This window comes from Taudactylus pleione, unplaced genomic scaffold (assembly GCF_031769625.1).
Source record: "Taudactylus pleione unplaced genomic scaffold, aTauple2 ptg000113l, whole genome shotgun sequence".
In the NCBI taxonomy this organism is placed as follows: Eukaryota; Metazoa; Chordata; class Amphibia; order Anura; family Myobatrachidae; genus Taudactylus; species Taudactylus pleione.
This window is the reverse complement of record NW_028284515.1, coordinates 13,645,047-13,670,274: the sequence shown is the minus strand read 5'-3', so window position 1 is coordinate 13,670,274 and position 25,228 is coordinate 13,645,047. Positions and strand designations below refer to the sequence as shown.

At 43.9% G+C, this 25,228-nt stretch overlaps 1 protein-coding gene across 1 annotated transcript in view; it reads right to left on the bottom strand.

Annotated features, from left to right (window-relative positions):
• PLA2G4B (phospholipase A2 group IVB) overlaps positions 1 to 25,228 on the bottom strand; it is a 106,247-nt gene that overhangs the window by 69,374 nt on the left and 11,645 nt on the right. The window contains exons 2-8 of the mRNA XM_088471251.1: positions 17,134 to 17,203; positions 15,735 to 15,871; positions 15,514 to 15,645; positions 11,079 to 11,119; positions 10,450 to 10,492; positions 9,443 to 9,506; positions 513 to 658 (exon numbers count right to left, since the gene is read on the bottom strand). Of these exons, the coding sequence (XP_088327377.1) occupies positions 513 to 658; positions 9,443 to 9,506; positions 10,450 to 10,492; positions 11,079 to 11,119; positions 15,514 to 15,645; positions 15,735 to 15,871; positions 17,134 to 17,203 (633 nt within the window). The remainder of the gene's footprint in view (positions 1 to 512; positions 659 to 9,442; positions 9,507 to 10,449; positions 10,493 to 11,078; positions 11,120 to 15,513; positions 15,646 to 15,734; positions 15,872 to 17,133; positions 17,204 to 25,228) is intronic.

The window sequence follows — 25,228 nt, the reverse complement described above, 5'->3', positions numbered from 1 at the left end:
CAGTCCTGCTTTTATCCCCATCATGACCTCAGTCCTGCTATTATCCCCATCATGCCCTCAGTCCTGCTATTATCCCCATCATGCCCTCAGTCCTGCTTTACAATTCTTTACTTAGCATTAATTAATTTTTTATTTTTTTTTGTTAGGGCTTATTTTTGGGGTAGGGCTTATTATTGGGGAAACACAGTATCACCAATGGGCCCGTAACGCAAGCGCACTAACTATCACTGCTTTGTAAAGTTCTGCTGATATTAATTAGTGGGGCAATCTGTAATGTAGGGATCGCAGGGGTAGGTGCATTTGCTGATACACAAAATGTAAGACCTAGAGCCAGCTCAACAAACAATATGAGCTTCTCTTTTATTGTTTCACTATGAATGCACCTTGGTAGCCATAAATGTACCAGGAATATGTCCTGATTTGTTCTGGCCTGATTACAATAATGAAACAGATTATATAGTATTACAGCATGTTTGCTATCAAATGAATAAATACACTTCAAACCTGTTTACCTCAAAGTAGACTGTGAGCTCTGGATTCCAGTTCCTCATGCAGTGAAATAAGTAGGAATTTGTGTAATCAGGACTCGAGGTGGGACTTAGTTCTATTTTGTACATCTTTTCACAAGAATCTTCCACTGACAAGACAAGTTGTTTTCCTAGATGAACAAGAAGGGGAAATGGAAATCTTAGGCATCCTCTCAAGTCTGATGTAGTCTATGTGATATACATATAGTAACAGTGCAGTCACATACAGTAGATGTCAAAAAACAATCACTAGCATGAGGTAAAATCTGACCTTAAGGTATGCATTGCCTTTATTATCTATATTTCCATATACTACTTTCCATTTGAGTCACATGATAAGTGGGCAGAGCCTGTAGATTAAGCACAGAGCTAAAGGGCCCATACATCAGCGCCGCAATTCCACCAATCCCCCAACATGCTGTTTGGTGACCAAAAAAAATATCCAATCCACGGATATCGATGATCGGAGATACGTTGGCAGATCGGACAAACTCTACATGTTAAAAATCCCCAGTTCTTTTCTACCCTTTATACAGCATATCCTGATTTACCTTAATTATCTTATCTTATATTAGCCAAACTACCTATATTAATTACCCTACACATGGAGGTCCTTGAGGAAGACATTGTAGAGGAAGAGGTTCATTAGCCCATTCAGACAGTCAAGTTGAACAAATCTTCGGGTCCAGTTGGCATTAGTGGGGAATATTACAAAGTTTTGAGAGATTACCTAGTTCCCACTCTCACTTTTTCAACGCCTCTTCAAGGGAGATGTACACTATTTTGATACCCAAACCTAACAAGAATTGTGAGCTGGTCAATTCTTACAGCCCCATCACACTTCTCAACCAGGATTTAAAATTTTTGTCAAAAACAGTCTCTTCCCACCTCCAATCTTTGATTCCTTTCCTTTTAAATCATCATGACCTGGGTTTTACAACTAATCATCATTCTGTTTTAGGAATTAGGTAAGCTATTGCAGATATTGTGGCATCAAAGGCCTTCTCATAACATTTTACTGAGCCTTGATTATGAAAAAGCCTTTGATAAGATCTCATGGACTCATTTGTATTGTGTCTGGCTAAGAGGGACTTTGGGGCCTCATTTATTCATTTGATACACCTTTTTTATACTAATCTGGCTACTAGTCTGTTTATTAATGTCCTGGAGGGGGACCTTATCAAGATGTCTAGGGGCACGAGGCAAGGTTGCCTATTGTCTCCCCTTCTGTTCAACCTGGCCCTAGACCCTTTGATATAAATCTTGCAGTCGTTTGATAATGTTAAGGGCATCCCCATTGGTGTTTTTTTAAGCTGCTGGCATTCGCTGACTATTTAATTCTTTTTTCTCTAATCCTCAGAAATGTTTTCTAGAAGTGATGAATAAGATTTCCTAATTTGGCCAAGTTTCTGGCATCACGATTGACATTCAGAAATCAGTGGCTATGGCTATATCCCCATCACTTGCCCTCTTGGGCGAAATCCCCCAATCTCATGTGGGCACGTACTAGTAATTCCTATTCAGTTATACACCTACTTATTTTTCTATGTTATACTCACTAAATATAAAAAAAATATCTAAAGTCACGACTGAACTCAAGTACTGACATAATCTGCAACTTTCTTTATTAGGAGCGGGCTCATCTTATAAAGATGGTATCATTCCCTAAGCTCTAATACCCCCTTCAGGCTTTAACCCTACTGTTGACTACTTGAGATGAACAATCACTCAATTCGACATTTCGTCACTTTATCTGGAATGGTACCAAACCCAAAAATGAAATCGGAAGGGGGCATCAATTTTCCTCATCTTCTCCTGTACAACCAAGCAGCCGTTTGCCAGTAAAGTATATTAAAGATTGTCTCTCTTTAAAATAATCTGTACACTCACTATGACCTGGAACAGCAACTGTTGCCAGAGATCGATCTAAAAGCGTTTGTTTGCATATGGCAAAAAAGGACATCATCCCCCCTTTTGTTTTGGACGACCATTTACTAATGACCACGAGAACGGTGTGGTGTTAGTTGAGAACGTCACAGTGGCTGACCGTCTCCTTTTCGTTGTTTCTCGTTCTGTTGGGTAACTCTGGTTTTCAAAATGTGCGCTTAACGTCACCATTTGTATCTTGGTCGACTGTGGGCCTATCTTTAATCAGAAGGCTTGGTAGATAGCACGACTTGTAGACAGCTGAACTTTGATCAAAATACTGTAATATTTAATATAATACAAACTCATATTTTTGCCTTACTTCAGGCACAACACTGTCAGTATGGTCCTCCCCAATCTGATTCCAACTGATTGGGAAAACACATTAGATGAGGCGCTTATCCTCCCGAACCAACTCTCTCTCGAGCTTTGTCCTTTTATTATTCTCTCATACAAACCCCTCTCTTCTCTCGTGCGGGTATCACAGGGTGGCAGGAGCAGTTTTCACATCTTCAGACCTCTAGAATCTTAACCACCCTCTCTTACTCGTTGAGCACAGTACCAATAACATTGAATGGGGAAATGCTGTACAAAATATTTTATAGGGGATACTTGTCCCCGTCTAGAGATAATGTGATTGGGATTACAGATTCACTTAAATCTCTTAAATGTGTTATTTCTCCTGCCATCGTATTTGGGATTGCCGCTTGATTAAAAGATTCTGGGCCCCGGTCAAACAGTATGCTATGTCAGACTTGATAAACTTTCTACCGTTAACCCCGGAATAGAAGGTGTTGAGTGTAGTTAGTTCAGACATTCGGACGACTCTTGGTAGTCGGAAACTTTTTACTATTATTAAATGTAGTAAAATTATTATCTCCTCTCTCGCCTTCCATTCCCTCTTTAGGGAAAACTTTATTTCATATTTAAAATGTACTGGATTGAGGCCTCTCTGTTCAAGACGACTGGGATTGAAAAATTATTTTTCATTTGGGAAAGCTATATTGATTCCTTACCAGATGTTACAAAGCCCCACATTCGTATTTGCTTTCAAACCACGCAATAGTATGAACCCCGTTTGTTATTATGTGATCCCCGATACAAATCTGATAATTCTTTGACTAGGCGGAGTGTCAATGTACTATACCAGCGGTCGCCAACCTGTGGCTCTTGAGGCACATGCGGTTCTTCCATTGTCCTGATGCGGCTCCCCTGACTGACACTGACTGCCTCCTCTGATGGACTCGCAGCTATTCAGAGGAGGCTCGTACTTTGTTGCAGCAGTCTGCCCCACTCCGGAGGCATGTATGGGTGATGTGACATCATGCCGCAAACAGGAGGAGGAGCTCAACTTGTAACTGAACCTGTAGCCACGAGGAGGATGCGGTAGCAGATGCCAGAGACTACCTACATTACACAGACAGTCCGCAACAAGGTAAGAGCCAGGGACGGACTGGAGCTGCTCAAGTGCAGCAAAAAGGGCGTGGCCTCATCTGGCCATCGGCCTTTCTGGCATTTGCCAGAAGTGCCAGATGAGCAGTCTGGCCCTGGTTAAAGCTGTGAGGGTTTTATTTGTGACATGTGGGGGGTTGGAGTGGCCCATGGAGTGGGAGCGAGTGTGGGGGAAGGTGGTAGGACTGGAGCGGCCCAGGGAGAGAGGGGAGGGGGCTGGAGTAGCACATGAGGGTCTGCTAGTGGGACAAATGGGGAGCTGGAATGACACATGAGGGTTGCTGGAGTGACACAGAGGGGCTGCTGTTGTGACACATGAGGGGCTGCTTTTGTGACACATGAGAGGCTGCTGAAGTGACACATGGATGGTCTGGAGTGACACATGGACGGTCTGGAGTGACACATGGAGGGGCTGGAGTGCCACATGGAGGGGCTGGAGTGCCACATGGAGGGGCTGGAGTGCCACATGGAGGGGCTGGAGTGCCACATGGAGGTGCTGGAGTGACACATGGAGGGGCTGGAGTGACACATGGAGAGGCTGGAGTGACAGATAGAGGCTGGAGTGACACATATAGAGGCTGGAGTGACACATATAGAGGCTGGAGTGGCACAAGGAGGGGCTGGATTGTATTATGTGAATCTTTATTTTTTTTAAAAAATATTTTTTGTGGATGTGGCTTTTTCAGTGTATTTTATGTGGATCTGTTTTTTTTTTCAATATTTTTTATATGGTTCTGGCTTTTTCTTTCCCTAATAGTTACCTCCACAGTGATTGTGTGCATGCGCTTTTACATGCTTCTACAATAATCATACCAGTGGCGGGCCTGCCTGGCACAAGGCGACACCCCTTTTTGCATGTATGCCTTTGGCGTGCACATGATCTCGGCTCTTTGACATACCTACAGATATATTGGGGCTCCTTGCCTCTGACTGGTTGGACACCCCTGTACTATACCATTACTGTGGTGTTGGACCTTCCTTCTCCTGGGCTCACTGCTTCCCTTTCTTTCTCTTTTTTTCCTTCCTTTCTCCTATTCTATACTATACCCCCTTTTGCTATTCTCTCCTTTCTCCCTTTCCCCTCTCATTTTCTTATTTTTAGTAATCCTTTGTTTTGATGTCTTTATGATATTTGCTTACATCCTTATTTTTGTCTATTGTGTAATTGTAACGTGAAAAAAGACAGAATAGAGAAGATTGGATGATGGATATACCCAGCGCCGTAACTAGGGCAGTGCAGCCAGTGCTGCCACACAGAGCGCAACATGCAAAACTGGCCGCCCGCCACAATCTTTATCCGCCTGGGCGCCCGCTGCTATGTATATTAATAGTGGTGCACCCGGCTCCTTCATTCACTGAAGTGGCAGCCCTGTCTTTCACTCTTAGCCTGGCTGCTCCGCTTCCCGACCCGCACTGTCTGTAGGGACGGGAAAGAGACGTTATGACGTCTTTCCTCCCACAGCCCTAAGAGGGAGGGGCTGTTGTTGGGCGCGAAGGATGAGACGGCAGCGATAGGGTACCAGCGACAGCCTCAGGCAACGTGACAGGGCTGGCGGTGGCATCCAGGTCCATACATACACATTACACAAGGACCTAGGACCTCATTCAGAGTCAGTCGTTGCGGCAGCACAGTCGTACGCCACCGATGTTCATTATACTGCGCATGCGTAAAGTTCGCAATCCGCGTGCGCAAACTAGCTGCTACGATCAGAAATTTCTCTCTCCTTGAACACAGCCAGGTCGGTAGTTTGAGTGACAGATTGAGGCGTTTGTGGGTGGTAACAGGGGAAGGTGCTTGAAAACGGGGGAGTGGAGATCCGAACGCAGGCGTGCCTAATTATGCGAACGGCATTTTATGGGAGTGCATAATTAACAAAGTAGCGTCATGGCACATGTGACATGGGAGGTTTTTACATTGACATGATCGTAGAGCTTAAGAGAGGGTATAGTCAACCTTAAGCTCTACGACCAGTTTCGATGGTCTCGATTAATCCTTATATGCCCGGAGATGACGTGCAATGCATACGAGAAGGGGGCGTATTTTTTGAATTCCGACTGCTTCCTCCCCTTGGTCGGCCAGCTACCGAATCGAACTTAGGGACGCAACTTGCGAGGGAATCTTTTGAATATCCGGCCCCTTTTCCCGTAAGACCGACTCTGAATGAGGTCCCTAGTGTGGTCAGTGTCAGACACAGGTCTGTGACACAGTGGGCAGAATTCAATTGTTTACACGGCCCGTCTAAAGTGACAGGAGATCGCGGGCCGCTATACAAAATTGTCCAAGATTTTCGTGCTGATCGCGCCCATAGAGGTCAGGTTTAACCGCGTAAAGCAGCTGAACCCGACCAAAGTGCTGGGCGCGATCGCGAAAAGTGATGTTTGGGTGCCCAAACATGTCACTTTTCGCACATTTCAGCTCTCATCCCTCAGGGGCTGAGAGCTGAAATGTAGCGCTGGCAGCTCATCGTGCCCGACAGGAGCAAGAATTGAATAGCTCCGTCGGGCGTGATAGGGGCTGGAAAGAATTTAATTCCGCCCAGTGAGTGTCATCCAGCCTATACCTGGTCATACATTATTATTGACTAGGTGAATGCTCAGTGCTGTTCTGCATATAGAATAGAGAGCCTACCAGAGGGGAGGAATTGGGACACATGACAAATTAATATTAAACCTATGGACCTGATTCAGACCCACTCGCGAGCGGCTGTCCGCTCGCAAGTGGGTCGATGGTGTGCACTGCGCATGCGCACGACGGAGGGAGCTCCGTCGTGCGCATGCGCGAGACGCGACGAGCGAAGGACTTTCCTTCGCTCGTTGTGTCTGATCAAAGGGGGCGTGCTGTCGATGTTGATTGACAGCACGCCCCCTTTGGTGGGCGTGCCGGGGGCGTGCCTGCCGGATGGAGGCGTTCCCAAGGGAACGCCTACCGTCAGAAGCCGGCCTCACTGACATCACTAGTGATGTCAGTGGGAGTGATTTTGGCTCTGATAGAGCCAAAATCACTCCTGGCCTTGCGGTCGAGAAACTCAACCGCAGGCTTCTGCACGCACTGGCGATGGTCGCGAAGGTCAAGACCATCGCGACCATCATCCTGCACGCTCGTATATGCTGTGGGTGGTGACCCACAGCTATACGAGCGTCCAGGAGGACGCTCCATAATTATGGAGGTGGGCCCTGATTCAGAGCGAGCGCTCTGGTCAGAGCGTCCGGCTCTGAATCAGGGCCTATGTTTACTCTGGATAAGGTAAGGATAAGACACTAATGAAGACGGTGACCATTAGACAATAATGTGTTTTTGTTTGCCATCATATTTAAATGAAAATACAGGATCATCCTGTGTCTTCATTTTAATAAGATGATGGGAAACAAGAAGACATTATTGTCTATTGTTCTTGGTCACCTGCTACGTTAGTACCTTATCCTTGGCAGAGTAAAGATGATTTTAATTTATTGTCCAGGTAACTGCTGCATCTGGGAGAAAGACTGTCGTTACTATGACCATTGTTCATTGCTTCCATAAAAACAATTTTGAAGAAAAAAAAAATCCCAGACTCGTCGATCCCCATCATTTTTTGGTCGGGATCGGCAAATTAGGCCAATCGAAATGTTAGGCGTCAGGTGGTTTGGGGAATTGTGAGAATCAGTCACAGATGTATGGCCCCTTAACTAAGGGCCTGATTCACTACGGTATGCAATATTGCATACGCACGCAGTTCAACTGCGATATTATGCTAATCCATTGTAATCGCAAAGCCCGCACTACATAAGGACACCCACTTTACCTTACACACATCCGCAATACTTAGCAAAATAGCGAAACCATTGGTACAATTCAGTACCATCGTAGTCCCTCAGGCTGCGTATGGCATCGCAGTGGATAATTTATGCACACCCCTGCAACAACGTGAGAACGAACTGGGACACCCCCCCCTCCGTCACAACCCGCAAACGTCACTTCCAGTCAATCACTCTGTGATGGGATCTGCACATTCACTGCGATCGCAGACCCCATCCCAGCGGCCGGTTCGCGCACTGCGATGCTTACGCATGCGCAGTGCAAAAAAATCGGCCAATTGCGTGCGTGTTCGCAGTTGCATACAGTGCGATTCTGGCCCTTAATCACCATTCTAGTAACCAGTAATCAGTGAGCGGTAGGATATGCGAAGACTGTTTAAATATAACAAATTAAAATATACATTTACAGAATAGTGAAATAAATCACATATATTAAAACGCTATACATTCAGGAAGCCGGCCGTCGCAATGCCGACAGCCGGCTTACCAACTACTTAATCCTGGCGAGGGTTAAATGACAGGCGTCTAAATCTAGATGCCTGTCATTTTACCGACGCCGGGAGACCGGCGCCCGGCATCCCGATCGAAGTGATGCCGACAGCCGCGGGCGGGGGAGGGTTAGGTTAGGGGCTCCTGGGGGGGACTTAGGGTTAGGCACCCCCCCGGGAGGTTAGGGTTAGACTAGGGGGAGGGAGGGTTAGGGATAGGCTCTCCCTGGGGGACTTAGGTTTAGGCGGCAGGGAAGGGGGGTTAGGTTTAGGCACTTAGAGGGGGGATTAGGGTTAGGCACAGGGGGGAGTTTAGGGTTAGGCACCCCCGGGGGGAGGTTAGGGATAGGCATCCCCGGGGGGAGGTTAGGGATAGGCACCCCCGGGGGGAGGTTAGGGATAGGCACCCCTGGGGGAGGTTAGGGATAGGCACCCCCTGGGGGAGGTTAGGGATAGGCACCCCCTGGGAGAGGTTAGGGATAGGCACCCCCTGGGGGACTTAGGTTTAGGCGGCAGGGAAGGGGGGTTAGGTTTAGGCACTTAGAGGGGGGATTAGGGTAAGGCACAGGGGGAAGTTTTGGGTTAGGCACCCCCGGGGGGAGGTTAGGGACCGCACCCCCTGGGGGAGGTTAGGGATAGGCACCTCCTGGGGGAGGTTAGGGATAGGCACCCCCTGGGGGACTTAGGTTTAGGTGGCGGGGAAGGGGGGGCTAGGTTTAGGCACCTAGAGAGGGGGGGGGGTTAGGGTTAGGCACACGGGGGGAGGTTAAGGTTAGGCACCCTAAAGGAGGGTTAGGGTTAGGTGGTAGAAATAGATTAGTTTATACTTACCTTTAGGATGATCGGGATTTCCTCCTCCGTCGGGCTGACGTTGCCGGGATTTAAACCGCCGGCCGTGCAGCCGGTGGGGAATCATACCGAATGCATTAAAACAATGGTACTTCCAAGGCAAGAAGATATGAATGTTTATGTGTGTTACTTACAATGTGGTCTATAGGTAAAAAAAAATATGTACATTACAGTTGGTGTTAGTTTATTAATGTTATACCATTGCTATCAACAAAGAATAGCTCAGAAAAGCTAATTATATGGCTGCTCCCAATATTGTTCATAAATACAACTATTAGGGAAAAGAAATGCTAGCATTACCTTGGGAATTGGGGTGACAGTAGTAATGGGTATGCAAATTTGATAATATTTTAGGAGCATTATGTAAAATAGAGTCTGTAAGTCATTATTCTCATAACAGCCCACCTTGTAAATTCTTGGGGATCCCGTGCTTGTCTACAGAAACTTGAAGACAGGACATCTGTCTGGACTGCAAGGCAATATACACGTCAGCAAGAGTTTTATATGTAAAAATATCTAGTTTTTCCTCAAACGATAAACAAGAACAAAAATAAAACCTCATGAGCATTAAACATTTTAATGGCTAGGTAACAATGTAAAGCTTTCGGGCCTGCCGACTCTTTGTTGCTATACCTCATTGATGTCATTAGCCCCTAGTGAATTGACAGACTGAATATTGCTTTAGTCTAGCTGCCTCCATTTTGTAAAGGTAACAGGTCCATGTTAATTGGTCACTGTGACAGCCCATCTCAAAATATTTTCTTTAAAAGATGGCTTTAGATTTTCATTACCAATTTGCAGCATTACATAGCCATAACATTTGGTGTAAGACATACTTACCTACACTCCTGGAACGTCTGGGACACTGAAAGAGTGGTTGGCCCACCCAGTGGCATCACACCGGGTGGTGAAAACCAATGCGGCACCTTCTGACACTCCGCACACCCCTTCGTGCACAAGGAGGCATAGCCTTGTGTACTGTGAGGCCATGCCCCCTGAGTTGTCCCGTTTCGTGGGCGTGACTGCATGTCACACCCACGCTGTGGTCACGCTGTGGGCTTGCTCAGCGCCATACTGGGCCACGCTTGCATCCCGTCCACTTCCTAGTAAAGTGGGTAGAATGGGGTACATTCTGTGGGAAGGGGGCGGGGCCAATATGATATGATTCTATGATAATTTGTCATTTCTGCCCCACCCCCCTCTACTCAGACATTTTGCCACGAGGGGGGCAGAGCCTAATGAAGTTACACCTAATGAAGTGCGACACCACGCCCATCATCTGACACCCGAATCTCCTCTACGGGCTTCTCATGGAGAGGAGATTTATAAGGTACTGTAGGTAAGTATGGTGTAAGACTGTACAGCACTGTTTCATCTGATATGCTGAAGTACGGTAGTAGCTATTTACTTACCACAACCACACCATTTGTCAGAAACTTCTCACGTTTATCTGGTCTGCAATAAACAGAAAAAATATATAAATGTAATCATATAGATCAGGGGTTCTCAACTCCAGTCCTCAAGCACCACCAACAGGTCATGTTTTGTGGATTTCTTCATGCACAGGTTAGTTAATATATTTTGCTAATTATCCCATCTGCTTCCACAGACAGAAAACGACAAAACATGACCTGTTAAAGGCCCCATATATCTGCAGGCCATTTCACAAATCTCCGATCCAACCAGAACCACCGATCCTCTAGTTGGAAATGACGATCGGCGGCCATCGATGAACGCTGATATGCTTGGGAATCTATAAAATTCTTCATGTTGAAAAACCCTGATTTGCTGATCACGATCATATTTTGATCGATAAATCCGTGAAATCCAACATGTTGGATTTCACTGATGCCCAGCCCCCGGCATCTAGGGATAAGGGAATTGGCCTAATACATTACAGATTTATTGGGCTTATAGCGGTACTTAAGGCTAGTTGTTGAGAATTCCTGATATAGATTATTATTACAGATTTGTATTATTGTATGAAATTATCCCAGCTGCTTTGTCTACTGCTAGCAAAGTAACAAAAATGTCAACTCACAATTGCTCCACTGTGAACTCCACTTGTAGAGTCTCCGGTCCCTGAAGAAAAGATCACATCATAAGTTCAGTTGCTTATTTCCATTTGTCTCTCATATCTACTATGTGTGCATTGGCTATAACACACAGATCACTGCATGCCCAACCACCAGTGAAAATTATATATGGGATAATGCACTCATTACAGTAAATTCAGGGCCAGATGAACAAGGGGGTGGATGGAGCTACAGGCCTCCGCATAAAAATAGGCTCACCATCATGGCAGTATTATGGTGACCAGCCACCAGCTGGCCACACAGTCAGCCACAAATCATAAGTATTACAATTGTATTTATAGTTTTCTCAAAAAATTATGCAATTTTTCACTTTTTATGTTTCAGAGAGACAGTGGGGCTGAAAGTGTATGGGGTGTACACCCCCACATAGATCTGGTCACACCCACACAGCACTGGTCACAGCTCCTCCCCTTCTCAGTACTGACCCTTGAACATTTTCAGCCCCAGGCCCAAGTGGCCCTTAATCCAGCCCTGCTGATAGTAGAGGTCAAGGCTATCTCTCATTTTAATTCCTTGAATGTTGAAGCAGGCCTATTGTAAACAATACTTGCCAATTTTTAGTTGCTCCTCTCCAGAAGAAGCAGTTGACCATTATGGGGGGCGGGCTTATTGCATCATTTTAGCCCTGTCCCCTCCAACATACCCATGATTCCTGGTATTATCTCCCCATCCAGCCCACTTCACTAGGAAATGGGCATAAAGCGGGAGATCCACCCTCTTCCGGGCATGTGGGGGACTACTCTAAAATCTTGAGTCTCCTGAACCTTCTGGGAGATAAGGCAAATATGGGCCATATTCAATTAGGCTGCGAAAAGCCGATATCGGTGATAATTTATGACGTCATTTTCACCGTTTTCACTTTTCCCCATATTCAATTTTAAAGACTTTGCTCAGGTGCGAAAAGTCTTTGTAAAAAAACTGTGGATAACTTTTCACCATAGAACAGGTTGTGAAAAAAAGTGCAGAATTGGGGTTTTGGGGTACAAACTTAAAAAAGTACCTGCACCACTTGGAATGTCCCCTAAAGGTATTCTGTGCCAAAAAAAAGTAAAAAGTTCTATAGAACACCCCAAAAAAGTGCTTTAGTTTTGGGGGCAAAAAAAAAAAAAAAAGTTGGGGGACAAACTTATAAACTAGCGAAAAAGACTCAGGGGGGGTCCCCAAGTATGCGCTAGGTGTGTTTTTGGTTGCGGCAGGTGGATTTTTCACAATTTTTTAAAGTTCACTTTAGGGATTTAAAAATATGCTTGCACCATTTTCATGTACCCCACATTTGATGGGACTAGTGATTTTTTACAAATAATGTTGCTAAATGCTATTCTTCACCACTTTGTTAAAGACTCATTAAAACACCTGTAGAGACCATTTAAAACCCCCAAATACCTTTAGCAAGGCTTTTTGGGGGTACCCATAGTGATTCCCCATGTTAGTGCATCTTTTGGGGGGTGACAAGCTGATTTCCCCAAAAGTGACAGGACTTTTCGCTACTTACCTTTTTGCCGGGTCCCGTTTTCGCCGATTCCAAATTGAATACGGGTATACGCGGGCACACGCCCGATACTTTATCCCCCACTATGTGGTTGATGGCTTGCCAAAGGGGGTTGCACCCCAAAACGTTGCCTGAATATATCCACCTTGTTATGCACTGAATGTCTCCGAGTGCGAGTCAGTGGCGGTTCTAGGTGCGGGCTAACAGGGCCGTCGCCCGGAGCGCCGACACCTAGAGGGCGCCACTGAGTCCCCCCCCCCCACCGAAAAAAAAACCCAGAAGGGAAAAAAAAAAAAAAATGCGCCGATCCAATCCCCCCCCAGCCGCCGCTGCCGAGAGGCTGCATTTGCCGGGCGCCCGCTGATATTTGTTATCAGCAGGCACCCAGCTCCCTCCCTGCAGCGGCAGCTGAAAGCCAGAGCTCACTCCTGAGCTCCGGTTTCCGGCAGAGAGAGAGTACTATGGGAGGGACGTCATGATGTCATGACGTCTCCCCATAGATCCGAGGAGCCGCCGTCGGACCAGAAGGCAGCGGCAGCAGAAGCAGGAGCGCGGCTAAAGGTAAAAAGTATTGTGTTTTTTTTTTTTTTCTTACAGTCGGAAGCACCAGCACTGGGGGGGGCATTACTACTGGGGGACGACTATAGGGGGCATTACTACTAGTGGGCACAACTACAGGGGGCATTATTTCTGGGGACGTTACTACAGTGGGCACTTCTATAGGGGGCATTACTAATGGGGGCAGTACTACTGGGGAGCATTACTAATGGGGGGCATTACTAATGGGGGCAGTACTACCGGAGGAATTACTAATGGGGGCATTACTACTGGGGGCATTACTACTGGGGATCATTACTCATGGGGGCATTACTAATGGGGGGATTACTACTGGGGAGCATTACTAATGGGGGGATTACTAATGGGGAGCATTACTAATGGGGGGATTACTAATGGGGAGATTACTACTGGGGAGCATTACTAATGGGGGCAGTACTAATGGGGGGATTACTAATGGGGGGCATTACTACTGAGGGAAATACAATAAGGGACATTACTACTGGCATTACTACTGTGGGAGAAGGACGGAGGGGAATCTGCATATTAAGTAGGTAAGGATCCGTGCAATTTGCATAGCAGTCTCCCTATATGAGCCCACACACTGTGGTAATTTAATACTTAGGATCATATTAGTAACCCTCATAGGTGTTACATGCGCTGGATGTTCCCCTCCCTCCTTCTCCTATGGACTATTTTAATGAGGATCTGTAGTGCCCTCATTTACACCCAGCTGCAGTAACCCCTATTAGAATTTTATAGATTAGCGCATCCCTTCCCCCATGTTTACTATTACTACTGTGGGCACTACTCATGGGGGCATTACTACTGTGGGCACTACTATAGGGGGCATTACTACTGTGGGCACTACTATAGGGAGCATTACTAATTGGGGAATTACTACTGTGGAGCTTTACTACTGGGGGAACTACTATAGGTGGCAATACCACTGGGGGTACTACTAATGAGGGCACTGCATGGGGGGCACCACTACTGGGGCCATTGTGTAAGGGGCACCACTGCTGTGGGCATTGTATAAGGGGTACTACTATTGTGGGCATTGTATTAGGGGCACTACTACTGTGGGCCTTGTGTAGAAGATACACACATATTGGCATTATGTAAAAGGGGCACCACTTTGTGTCATAACATAAGGGACTACTGTGTGGTGTAATCTGAATTGGGGATAATGTATTATAAAGGTAATTACTGTGTGTGGCACAATGTATTATACAGGTTATTACTGCATATAGCATAATGTGTTATACAGGGCATTACTGTGTGTCGCATAATGTGTTATAAAGGGCATTACTGCGTGTGGCATAATGTGTTATAAAGGGCATTAGTGCGTGTGGTATAATGTGTTATAAAGGGCATTACTGCGTGTGGCATAATGTGTTATAAAGGGCATTACTGCGTGTGGCATAGTGTGTTATTACTGCGTGTGGTATAATGTGTTATAAAGGGCATTACTGCGTGTGGCATCGTGATATAAAGGGCATTACTGCATGTGGCATAATGTTTTATAAAGGCCATTACTGCATGTGGCTTAATGTGTTATTACTGCGTGTGGTATAATGTGTTATAAAGGGCAATACTGCGCGTGGCATCGTGTGTTATAAAGGGCATTACTGCATGTGGCATAATGTCATGTTATCTAAAAAAAAAGTTCTTTCTTTCTTTTTTTTTGGGGGGGGGGGGGTGCAACTGGGAACTTTCGCCCTGAGCTCCACAATGTCTAGAACCGGCCCTGCCTGGAGTGATTGTATATATATACATACATAAATAATAGGATAGGGTGAAAAAAACATCAGAGAAAAATTCCCTTTTTTCGCCGAACGTGAGGATCCTTTAGCGCCCGAACAATGTTCAGAGCTAATTGGATACCGCCCTAAGTATTTTCCCCCTCTGCAAAAGCACACACATATATACTGTGTGTGTATGTATGTATATATATATATATATATATATATATACATACATACACACACAGTATATATGTGTGTGCTCTTGCAGAGGGGGAAAATACTTAGGGCGGTATCCAATTAGCTCTGAACATTGTTCGGGCGCTAAAGGATCCTCACGTTCGGCGAAAAAAGGGAATTTTTCTCTGATGTTTTTTTCACTCTATCCTATTATTTCAAACAAAATTTCAAACAACTGACTAGTCATTGGTTTTCAGTTTCCACTTCCAACAGATTTCAGGACTCTTGGTTGTATACAGGACACTAAGCTATCAGACATGTTGTCCTTTGCGTGTTGCATGACTGCCCAGTGGCCGTGGCATGAAAAGCACCATTTAGGAAATAAAAAATGATTTTGGAAACTGAACTTACTTCAGGCTTCAAGGTAAATGTCTTCTCTTTAGTCTCCCCGCACTTAATCTTCTCCACATCGAATGCCACTGTATAAAGCAAATCATTTCCAGATACAACATCCTCATCATGAAGCGTCAGATGTAACACATTCTAAAATACAACATAACGTATAGTTACCACCATGTCTGTAAATACCTTGTAATGTAGATGTGTAATGTAGATGGGAGTCTGTCATTTACCTTGACGGAACTGCAAAAAGTGTAATAAAAGGTTTCGTTCCATACAGGATCACTTGTGTTCGATATGGTCTTTGTCTTTAAAACTCTATTGGTGCAGGTCGGAAGCCACAGACACACGTAACAATCTGCATTGCTCACTGTACAAAATAAACATTCATCAGGGAGAGAGCCAAGGAACAACCATTCGTTTAGATGTGTCCATAATTCTACTTCTCATTAACAATTTGAACTCATGTGGACATCTGCATAAGAACATTGTATAAGCTACATAGAAAGAGAGACAGGGCAAACCCCTCTCCCAAAACAAAAACCAAATAAAAAAAACAGGACTCAAGTCTCCTATAAATTAATATTGTACTAGACTAGGAGCATGGTCTAAGAGAAAATAAAGCTAAAAACAAAAACACTCAACCCTGGTCCCAAGAGACCCAGCAAAAGTGTGTAGCTATGAGGATCCTGGACCACCAGCTACATATTTATGCCAGCTAATCTACAAATTGTGGATATTTATAAAAGACAATTATAGCAATAGTTTATTTGCCTGAAACAGAGCATTAACCTTTTTGCCATTGAGTTTTTCACCCCTGAGCTGAGCCTTTTAGAACTTTTTGGGCTGGTCACACAGCGGTGACATATGGGAATCTCTTAGAACCGGGTGGTCCTTGACACAACCAAATACATATTGGCAACGAAACCTGCTAATTGGTCCAATATGAAAGTCTAAGCACAAATTTTGCCAACACTGGAAGGTATTGGTTTCTCCAAATATTACACTTATTTCCTTAGAGGGTCTGCTCTCCAAACACACTTACTAAAGATAAATTTACCTAAAGTCTACAATGTTATCAAGGAGCACTCTGGTACACTATTAAGATCCAAATTTTTTTTGAAAAATATATAGTGGGGTATCCAATTAGCTCCGAAACTTTTTCAGGCGTAAAAAACAGGGTTTTGTCGCCGATGTTCTGGTCTTTTTCAATGATTTTTTTTTTGTGCTATCCAATTAAACCCTGTTTATTACGCCCCAAAATTTTCTGTTTTTCTCACGAAAATACACAGGATCCGCGAAAAGTAGCGGACCTATGTATTTTCTCTGCCGTGATTGGGAGAAAAACATCTTCTTATCAGGGATTTGGTTTCTCCTGCCTGATCTCTGCTGCAATCAGGAGAAAAACAGCTTCTTCTCAGGGATTTGGTTTCGCCTGCCTGAGGCATGCGAAACAAAATCCCTGATAAGTGCCGGCTTCGGGGCTTATTTGATAGCCCAGGGCGAGGTAATTAGCTGCTGTAATTTACCACGGCTTATTGGATACCCCCCATAATATACATTTTATTATTTATGGATACAGATTTAAACCTCTAATTTTGGTGACCATGAATATAAAAAATAAATACATACTCCAGTCAGCCCATGGGATGTCTGCGGCTTTTATAACTTTGACAGATAACAAGCAAAGTACATTTTCTTCCTAGAAAAAAAAAATATCAGAGGTCACATAATTGCTACCAGAATTGACACGTATGTTCTATTAGCATATACTTGCTAGAAAATATTACTACTATTGACTTTTATTTACAGTACGAGGTGCCACAAAGTCAACGCAGCACCATAGATTAGTAAACATAGCAAACAGCAACATGATATTAGAGCATAAATACAATTTAAAATGGAGGACCATAGCATAAGTACCAAATATTAATATCAGAGACTGGGGGGTCTATTTACTAAGCAGTGTTAGGAGACAAAGTGAAATGACATAAGATACCAGCCAATCAGCTCCTAACTGCCATCTCAGGCTATGTTTGAAAAATGACAGTTGGGAGCGGATTGGCTGGCACCTTATCTCCTTTCACTCTGTCTCCTAACACTGCTTAGTAAATAGACCCCCGGGTAGGACACATAATAGGGGCAATGGTAGAGCAAAATGCTGAAGCTAGCTGGAGTATACAGTTACGAGACATGGGTGGGATGGTATATGATACAACCTTTTGCGAATCAAAACCAATTATTAACATTCTTTATATACAGTACTATATGTCAAACATGCAATTTAGAGAGATACAAAAATGCCATACACACATAGGGGGCAATTCAGAGTGCCCCATATGTGCTTGCTCCCTGTTTTCTGGATGTTCCTCTGCAAACAAGAGGTGCACTGAGGCAGAAACATCTTGGGGTGCAGTGGGCAAAAGTCACATCAAAAGCCAACCACCTTAGAATCACCTCTTCATTAAACTTTTTCATTTTCCCCAGAAAGTGCTGCTTGGTTTGGCCTCATTTTGGCTTAAATGAATAATGAAAGTGAGGGGACACTGGAAGTGCATTTATGATATGTGGCTGTATTGTGTGTTGGAAGCTTTGTTTTACATTGGGGAAAGATCCTCTACTGAAGTGGAACTGAGAGGACTAAAATGTGTCCAATTAATAGTACATACGAGAACTGGTCTCTGACAGCTCCGAGCTGATACAAAATTCAAGTTCCTTCATAGAGTGGAGATGGTTATCAGGCAGGAGACAGGCAAGACCCTACTCAATCTTTTCTTGATCATGGTTTCTGTTGACTACGACAGGGATTCCCAAACTTTCTTGTATCATGGTGCCCTAGAGTATCAGCATTTTATCACGGCACCCTTAGGTTAAAAGTATGCTCGTTGAGAAGTTCAGCCCCAAAATTATTAAAATTAAGTAAATTGTGCTTATGTCTTCCTTAGGTTCGGTTATGTGGTGGTGGACTAGGTTGTGCTTTTGTTTCCCACATATTTTGATTGGTAGCCACCAGTTCTGCTTTTGTCTATTACTTTGTCCATAACTCATTTGATTTGATCCTGAACCGCCAACCCATGGGACCTCGGTTTTGGAACAACTGGACTATGATATTTCTCTGCCCTAATGAAGCTTTTCATGAAGAAAAGACAATAGGCCAGACGGAGTGTAGTGGGGGTGGATGGGACAGAGTGGGGGGGTGGGGGGGGGGTGGGAGGACAGGATATACACTAGTCAGAGTGGTGGGAGGGGACGAACACAACAGGGGGCACTTTACTAGTGCGTAAAATAAAAACACATAAAACATTTTAGACATCAATAGTTTAGACCTACAAACCTAATAATAAACCTTTTAGTAAGTTGCATACTTGCATTAACTTTAAATTATTTAAAATTAGTTCTGCAGTGTCATTAAACTTTTAAGTAGGGCAGTGGACCTGATGTGTGAGGAATGACGGGGGAACCTGTTGAAGGGAATCGGTATGTAATGCAGCTGGATGTAATGCCTGTGGACTAAATACCGACGCTGGAAGTCTGAACCGTCATGATCCCGACTGGGACTGATAAGTACCCTAAACCCTCCCCTCCCCCGCCCCCTCTCAAACCCTCCCTTAGTGGTGCCTAACCTTAACCTCCCACTGGTGGTGCGTAACCCTAACATTTTCCCGTTGATGCCTAAACCTAACCCCCCCTCCCTGCACCCTACACTTAACCCCCCCTCCGCGGGCTAAGTGGTTATATGGAGCCTGTAATTAGCTAGTAAGCTGTGAGTTGCAGAAGACGCGTGAAAGGAATATTGCAGACATAATAGTCAGGCTGCGGTTTCTTTTTTTAATATATCCTTTTAAGATGTTTTTGAAGTTATTACCCGGATTAATCTGAGAGCTGTTTTGACAGTTTTTGCTCCTCCACCTCCTCATGAAGGGGGAGATGGGAAATACATTGTGTTTGTAGGAACTCAATGAACCTCTCCATTTTCCCATAGACATTGCATTGCAGAATTTGCTGACAGCGCACAACGGATTGTGTAAGGAAGATGATTTAAATGATTCCAAGAAAACAATGTAAAATTCCCAGGATTTTGTAGAGATGTTTGTAGTCTGAAATACTCCCATTTCTGTTACAGGGTGGCACAGTATGTAGCCAGATAATGGCTTGTGTATTGTAGCAATCTAAATAATATGCCTTTCACACTGCCAGCAATAACCCGGGTTACTGTGCAGTGTGAAAGGACCCAGTTGAAATAACCCGGGTCGGGTGACCCGTGATTTCAACCCAGAGTTCAACCTAGCTCACGGTGCAGTGTGAATGGGTAAACTGGGTTGATGCGATCCAGATCCCATTCACAGCATAGAAAGAGCCAGTGCTTGGAGATGATCTCATCTCTAAGCGCCAGCTCGGCACATAATGCCGGTGACGTCATCGACCTGGCAGTAAGTCGGTTCGGGCCACCAGTCTGAAAGGGGTCTCACCCGGGTGGCACCCGGAATGGACCAGTGTACAAGATCTCAGATTGCGATGTGAAAGGGGTATAATAGGAGTTTTAGCAAAGATTAGATAAGGTGGGGAATAGCAGAATCATAGGAGACGATATGTATCAATGTTTTGTTTTCTCATAAAAATTACGGAAAAGCCATTATCCAGATTTTCTATGCATTAAATTCCGCTTCAAGTATTAAATGAGAAACAGGAGATATTACAATTATATCCTACATTAACTTAACATCTGCAAATTATTGCATAGTATCGCTGGAACCATAAAACACAATGAAGTTATTATATGCAATATTATACGAATGTATCAAACTCCAAAAATATACTATTCTCTGAGTTTGCATGCGATGGGTTACAGCATCTTGAGCTGCCATAATCTTTTTTCCAACATGAAGGTGTCGAAGCCAGATGATTGGCTGAGACCAAATCTTAAATTAATATCTGGCTACGCCATCTTGCGTCGTCAGCACAAAACCATTGTGTACGATGTTATATTTGATTATTAGCGTAGTGTGTCTGCTTTGCTACCGCATATTGTTGAAAGTCCTATCAAAACCTATACGCACATTAAATAATACATATAAAATATACAAGATGCACAACACACAGTTGCGCTGTTTATCAAAGCACAAAACACATAGCCATACTAGCATACACATACTAGCGTCTTTACACACTATTTTCACTCCCACACATGCAATCACTTATAAAAAGATTCCCAAGCATTAAGCTTAATGTTAGAGGTTTTATTAGCGAATACTTATGTTGTGAAATGTAATGTATATGATATTTAAGGTGCATAAGCTAGTAGACATATCATGTTTGGTACCATTCTAAATCACTGTTTATTTGCAGATCTCCGGTTCTATCGACAAGGAGATTGCATCATACGTCTGCAAGTTATGAACTATATGAAATTAGTGTTTAGAATGTAAATCTGTATGTAGTGTCTTTTGACTAGTTTAAACCAGTACTTCGGCGGGAAAAACCACACAAAGCAACGTCTGAGGAACTGGGACATACCCCCAGTGATGCTGTATGAACTGTCCAATGATCTGCATCGTACCAGAATGTCCAGGAGCAAGACCCAATGGAAACCTGTTAACTAGTTTCTTTGTTCTGTAAGGTATATAGCCTGCTCACTGGTTATAGTATCCTACCATTCTTCTTTGATGACCACAGGCTTCTGGAGAGACCATTGTATGCTGGGACCAGTGCGCACGCGTATGTATTGGCTTGTACCTTTTGTATTTAATTTACTTTTGTGCTAATTGTGTTAGATCAAAGCGTGTAACTTTCTTTTATTGCAATAAGAACTTTTGTGCTTTGGAACCACAATATAAGTCTGGAAAGCAATTATTTCTTATGCGGCTTATAGCGCTAAACAGCGACATTTTGGGTATATAGATTTAGGGGTATCAATAAAGGGGATATTCTCAGATCCAGCCACTGGCTCTGTCCTCCCATCCTCTTCCCCTGCTGCCTCCAGTTGTCTGCAACGTAGCAGACACTAAAGTTTTAATATAAAAAAAAAAAACTACAAAATTGAAAAAAAAAAAAATCTAAGTAAAATGATTAGCTACAGTTTTTTTTTGTTTGCATCTACCTCTCAATCTGTTCCACCACTGTCCGTGGAGCCCCTGTTCTTTTGCAACATACACTGCACATGCACAAACTGTGATTGGCGCATGTACAGTGTCCATCTGGTGATTTGCGACTATTAGAAATTATACTTTACGGGCCAAGAGCCCGATAATTGATACTTCGGCCCCATAGACCATTATGGAACGAGAGAAATAGGTTATGTATTACTTGTTATTGAGCTCTTTCTATAAGGTGCTTGAGATTCTCCTCTTGTGCCTTTTACCAGGGAAAACTTTGTTGTAGAGCAGAGTTGTTATAACACTATGAGGGAAATGTATGAAGCCTTCTAAGAAGTGGAGATGTTGCCCATCATAACCAATTAAGCTTCTACCTATCATTTAATTAAGTGTAAAAATGCTAGCTAGAAGCTGATTGGTTGCTATGGTCAACTTGTCCACTTCTACACTCTTTAGAAGGTTTGATACATCTCCATAATCCTCCACTGATTCACGTATTAGAGGAGTGAGATACATGAGAGATACATTGAGTATGTAGAAATGTTGTGTTTTTTTTTTTTTTAATGTCTCTTACGGATATATTGCAGCCACCATAGCATTCTACAAAAAGTCTGAAAAAGAACCCCAGGCATTGTCTGACCTGATCAGATCCAAAGATGTAAAGGTCTAAAGCCGGGTACACATTACTTGATGTGCGTAGTCGGCCGACGCACATGGTGATGAACGACACTTTGTGCAGTCGTTTCACACCGCAAGATCTGGTAAACGACAACTGCATCCACAGGCATGGGGTCGTTCATCAAATTGACAGATTGAGCAGCATGTAGGCTCAATCTGTCAATGCGATGAACGACCCCAAGGGGGCGTGCATAGTCGCTCATAGTGGGTACACACTTGCCGATGTGGACGATGTCGGCCCGATCAGCCAGATCGGGCGACGTGTGTACCCACCTTAAGCATCTTAAATCCTTTCTGTAGGATAGTAGATGGTGCCAAACCTGGATATAAGCGAATTATAGTTTCTGTAAATAAAAGCTTACCACTGTGGCGGACTGCTGCCGTAAGTGCCTCTTTAGCATGGTAGACATGTGGTCTAGAGTACACATTCCAAAGTGTGTACCCTGCTTTTTTTTCATCCTCCTCTTCCTCAGAATGCCGTAATCCAACGCAATATTGGAACCGCATGAGTGTCTGCCATCTTCAAAAGAAGACTGAGGACCAATATGAATGTCAGCTTGGGAGACGCTGATATGCCTCAAACAGGTGACAGTTGTTTTATGGATGATTAGGTCTGTAGAAATAAGTATACATTCTTCTGTACCTCAGCTAGGTGGGAGCTACCACTTAGGCTACCAGCACTTTTCCTGCAAAACCATGTCTCTCTAGGGGGTATATTTACTAAAGTGCAGGTTTTTATAAGTGGAGTTGTTGCCCATAGCAACCAATCAGATTCTATTTATCATTTATCTAGCACCTGCTAGAACAGGCATGGCCAACCTGTGGCTCTCCAGCTGTTGTGAAACTACAAGTCCTGGCCTGTTCTAGAAGATAATAGCTAGAATTTTATTGGTTGCTATGGGCAGCAACTACACTTCTAAAAACCCCACACTTTAATAAATATATCCCTAGATTTCTATACATGATCTGTATTTTGAGCGGTCACACAAGGTATATATGGTAGAGTGAACTGTATGTAATATGTCAGACATGTAGGAACTATTCAATGCAATATACAAATTTGGTAAACTCTATAAAGGTTTTATGAGGCATTAGAAACAAATTAGGAAATCTTCGCTGTCCCGACAATGGGTCAACTAACCAGTCTTACAGGAAATGTGGTAATTTACTGAACAAACATCTAGCCCTGTAGCATTCAATAAATGCAATACTTTCAGAAATTAAACTGCTCCACCCAAGACACAAAGAACATTTAAAAGAATAAAATAAAGTATAATATTTTTAATTGTGTTTTTGCAATCCTTGAGTGGGAGTGAAAACAATGGGCTCGGGCACAAATGTAGGCTGCTGCACGATCCTTCGTGTCACCGTGGAGTCTGTGTTTCTCAGCATAATATTCTGGGGAAATACCATATGCAGTGCCGGAGCAGGGTGATTTGCGCCCTATGCAGCCACTCCTCCCGAACACGTGACGTCATGACATATGCTGGTTCTGTTTGGTTTTCTTTACTATTTAAAGGACCACTAAAAACAAATCTGTCTTAGACCGGAGGTATAAAGTTACCTTATATAAAGAAATTACAAATATCTTTCAAAGATATATATGCCCCTTTGGCTAAACAATTAATGGGAAGTGAGAGTTCCACCACTGTTGTGGTGGAATCAGAAGATTTGAAATTACTTGAAATGACTCTCCAGCCCTACGCGGGAGAAAGAACCTCTACTCCCAGGCCTTATTGCTAGTTCTGGAGAGTTGGTTTGAGTATGACTAGTGCTCAAGTCAAGCTCAAATTCAAGACCATGGATAGGCATGATCTTACCTAGTTGTCAACCGGCATCAGCGGCTCCATGCTCTGACAGTGGGTAGAGTGAGTGAATTGCAATTGAGAGTTACGCAGTGAGTGACCCCCAGTGATCGCAGTTGCTCAAAAGGGCCAGGAAATCTTTGTCAAATGACGGAGATCCTGGCCTCAAGAAACGGAGGCCATCGCCGCCCCTACTTGCCCAGAAACGTCAGCAGACTGTCAATCACTGACACTGTCTGCTGCCACTCTGCGTGCGAAATGGCAGACCCATCCTGCACATGAGCACTACGGGTCTTGCGCCGGCAGAGAGCAATTACAATCGGAGATGTACACTAACCATTGGGTTAGCGCACATCTCAGAATCAGCCCCAACGTACGTTGCTAAATGGAGCTCTAAGAGCCTAGTCTTTATTACAGTTATGTCTCTCTAATTATAATTCCCAGGCGAATGCCCAGAGTGATATTCTTGTTATCACGTATTACTCATCTTAAATGGTGCTCCAACCAGTCAGCTCCTGTCATTTTTCAGACACATGACAGTAGCTGATTAGTTGGAGCCACCATTTAAGATTAGGAATACGTGATAATCTAATCTCACTCATTGATAAATATGGGCCTAAATATATAATGTATGTAGCAGATAGTACTACAGTATTGTAATGTAAGGCATTTATATTATGGATAGTTCATATAATATATAAAAATCTGTGAATTCTGCCATCTTAACTAAAGGTGCATACACACTAGACGATATGCTCCCTGAGCGATATCGTCTAGTGTGTCCCCGGCAGGCTGTGCTCAATGTCGTTCATGACATTGAGCACAGCCGCTGAACAATATCATTAGCGATATCGTTCAGCGCCGGGCTCTCTCACCCATTCCCTGACATGCAGCAACCTGACGAGGTCGTCAGGTTGGCCTGCATGTCAGCCCGATGAACGAGGATGACGAACGACCCGCGGGAACGTGCGTCGTCGTCATCGTTCATCTTTTTTGTGTTAAAAATGGACGATAAAGTGGACGACTGAACGATAACGATATCGTTATCGTTCAGTCGTCCACTTTAATCGCCCAGTGTGTACGCACCATAAGGCAATGAAGAGTTAACATACATTAACAAAGATACCAAGTAATGGAGAATTCTGGACCAAA